Genomic DNA, 3,079 nt, shown 5'->3' on the forward strand with positions numbered 1-3,079 from the left:
GAGAGAGAGAGAGAGAGAGAGAGAGAGAGAGAGCGAGAGAGAGAGAGAGAGAGAGAGATGTGTGCATCGTGAGAAGAATGGCGAAAGAATGTTTGTCATACTTACAACGGATACCTTTCATCACTTTCCCACAGAATCCTACTGGTGGTTTAGGAGGTTCTTTCTGTTCATTGAATTTACTGCCGTACATACCCGGTTCCATACCGTATGATTGATTACTATCATTAGATGTGGGAACTAAACCCAAATCGTCATTACTTTGCCATGCTTTACGAGATTGGGCACTAGCAGGGCGGCTGGTCCCTGACATGGTCAATGTGATAGCTGATCCAAGGAAACGCACGTCTTGTATACGTTAATGTTGTTGCCTTTTTTTGCGAGGGTTAGTTATTGGTGAGCTTGGGGGTGCTATGATGAAACCAGTATAGAACTGTAGGAACTTTTTGCACTGTGAATGGAACTGGACAGTTAATGACAAATCGGATATTAATCTCCGACTATAAAAAGACTGTTTTTTTCCTTAATGTTTACGAAGTCAGTAGCGGTCAGGCAGGCTTGGTAGGAGGATGGTTAGCTGAAGATAGATAAGCGTGTGTTGTTGGAATGAGTGGGTTGTTTTGATTAAAAAAGGTGGATATCAATAAACTGTCATGAAATAATGATTAGCTGCTGAAGGACGAGTGAGAGAGAAAGAGAGACATATAGTGCAGAAACAGAGCGAGAGAGAATTTTGAGGGATGAGGATACAAAGTGTGTATGTTTGAACTTGTTTCATTAGAAGTCTAGTTCATTATTTTCCTATTAGTTTAGATAACTTTACTAAAGTTCAATTAAGTTTATTTATACATGCATAAATTTAAATATCAATGTAAATAATCTAAGTTGTATCAGTGCCAAGTTTGTTACAGTTGCCTGCTTCACATTTGTGTTCCTGCTATAATTATTTCAGTTGTTTTAGTTGGCTGCTAAAACAAAAACAGAATTAACTTAACCAAAAGAGGAACAGATATAGGAGAGAGAGTGAAATGTAGACATGTAAAGATACTGAGAAGTTTGGAGTAGTTGTTACTGTTGTTATTTGAATATTATTGCTGTTGTTACTAATGTTCCAAAAATGACGTGAACGGATCAACAGAACAAAAATATAATAGAAGTAGAAAGAAATGAAAACAAAGTTGAAGTGATGGTGGAAGTAGTTCGTAATGATGAGACAGCGAACAGCGTTAACAATATTGGGGACGGTGGGGATTGGAAAAAGCTTTGGGTGACATTGATGGGACTTGTTGACGGTGATGATGGTGGTGATTGTAAAAAAGGTAATGATGTGTGGTAAACTGGGAAATAAAAAAAAAAGAGTGAGAATGAAATCAATATTATAAGCTTGTTGAGTGTATGGCTACAGATGAAAAGAGTAATTTGTATTATTATAATTGGTCAAACAGCATCTTCCCTTCATGTGCTGTAGTGACAGGGCGGTCTTGTTTCTTAACAAGTCACTCCTTCCTTCAGTAATCCACAATTCATCAAATGACGGTTCCTGGGGAACAAACATAACATTCACTATTGATTTACAAACTCTTCGATATTGATTTGTACAGGACAGGACAAGCCTGGTCTAGTTCTTTTCCTGTTTGTTTGTTTAACAGCAAAAATGAATAAGACATGGAAACATAGCAACCGAACTTAATCGGCTATGGCAGAAGTCTCTTATTACCACCACCAAGTGAACTTTTACAGCTTCCGTCTGGCTGCCAGTAAAACAAGGCCTAGAATTTGGAGCAGAAACGAAGCCTGTTCTTTCTCTCTTTTTTCAAAGTTTTGAAGAACTAGACTTGCTTTTCTTTTAACATTGCGAACTTAACAAGAAATACCAACAAGAAGAAAAGAAATAGTAGGAGGAAAACTTTTTTCTAAAAGTGAAGAATGTTTAAAGGAAAATATAAATTTAGTAAAAATAATCATTAAATCAAAGTAAAAAAGAAGAATGATAGAGTTCAAGAAACCAGGACATATAAAAAAATAAATTAAAAATGTTGTTGTTTATTCTTAGCTCAGCCCTCATTGAGCAGTGCGTTCCAAAGGCTTTCCACCCATAACCATCCAGTTTGATTTTAGAAATAGCGTACCTAGCGTTACATTATTCAATATGCCTCTTCCTTTTCAAAGGCGGTGGTGTGTGATTTGGGGAAGATTTAGATGCATTTTGTAGCAAGTCCAATAACTGTGAGAGGGCTCCGTCATTGCCTCACTTTCATGAATGAGTGTTGATATTGTTGTTTCAAATGTCCAAAGGATCTTCGTCGGATGCACCGATCCATATCTAAAAATTAGATTTATTTGAGATACGTCCTGTTTTCTCAACTGCACTAATGTAGATTCTAACATATGTAATATAATGAGGTGAAAAACTTAGATTAACTGACATTATTCAATCTATTAGAAGACAAATACTCTCTCTCTATGCGGTGTTTAAACACCAAAAACAAGAGAAATAAGACAAGTAAAGTTAACTGACCGAAATTTAGGGGCAATATAAACGCTAAAAATTGATGTGAATCTGGTCTTTTATGTTAACAAGTGAAAGCGATGGACACGTTTCGAGCTTATTTGACCTCTTCAGCGAAGCATATTCACTTCAGTTGGCAAGACTAAGATTGATTAATGTATACACACACACACATATATATACATACACACACACACACACACATACACACACACGCACACACATATATATATATATATATATATATATATATATCAAGTTTAAATAGAGCTCAAAACTGATCCATTGAAAATACTTTATTATAATAATAATGATAATAATAATAATAATAATGAAAATGACCTATGAACATTTCATTTTATAATTTATATATTTTATATTTTATATATTTTATAATATTTTATAATATTTCATAATATGTATTAATCATTCTGGATGTTCCATCGAAATGTTCATAGGTCATTTTCATTATTATTATTATTATTATTATTATTATTATTATTATTATTATTATTATAAAGTATTTTCAATGGATCAATTTTGAGCTCTATTTAAACTTGATATATATATATA

General features: G+C 34.0%; 1 protein-coding gene across 2 annotated transcripts in view; it reads right to left on the reverse strand.

The window, feature by feature from the left end:
- LOC106881546 (polycystin-2) overlaps nucleotides 1-1,765 on the reverse strand; it is a 76,471-nt gene extending 74,706 nt beyond the window's left edge. Inside the window, exon 1 of one of the 2 annotated variants that reach the window (XM_052970603.1) lies at nucleotides 106-1,765. In XM_052970603.1, coding sequence (XP_052826563.1) covers nucleotides 106-310 — 205 coding nt within the window. In that variant the 5' untranslated portion in view covers nucleotides 311-1,765. The remainder of the gene's footprint in view (nucleotides 1-105) is intronic. The other variant, XM_052970602.1, reaches the window with a different exon arrangement.
- Between the last annotated feature and the right edge of the window lie 1,314 nt (nucleotides 1,766-3,079).

Source organism: Octopus bimaculoides, chromosome 9 (genome assembly GCF_001194135.2).
Source record: "Octopus bimaculoides isolate UCB-OBI-ISO-001 chromosome 9, ASM119413v2, whole genome shotgun sequence".
NCBI classification, from domain to species: domain Eukaryota; kingdom Metazoa; phylum Mollusca; class Cephalopoda; order Octopoda; family Octopodidae; genus Octopus; species Octopus bimaculoides.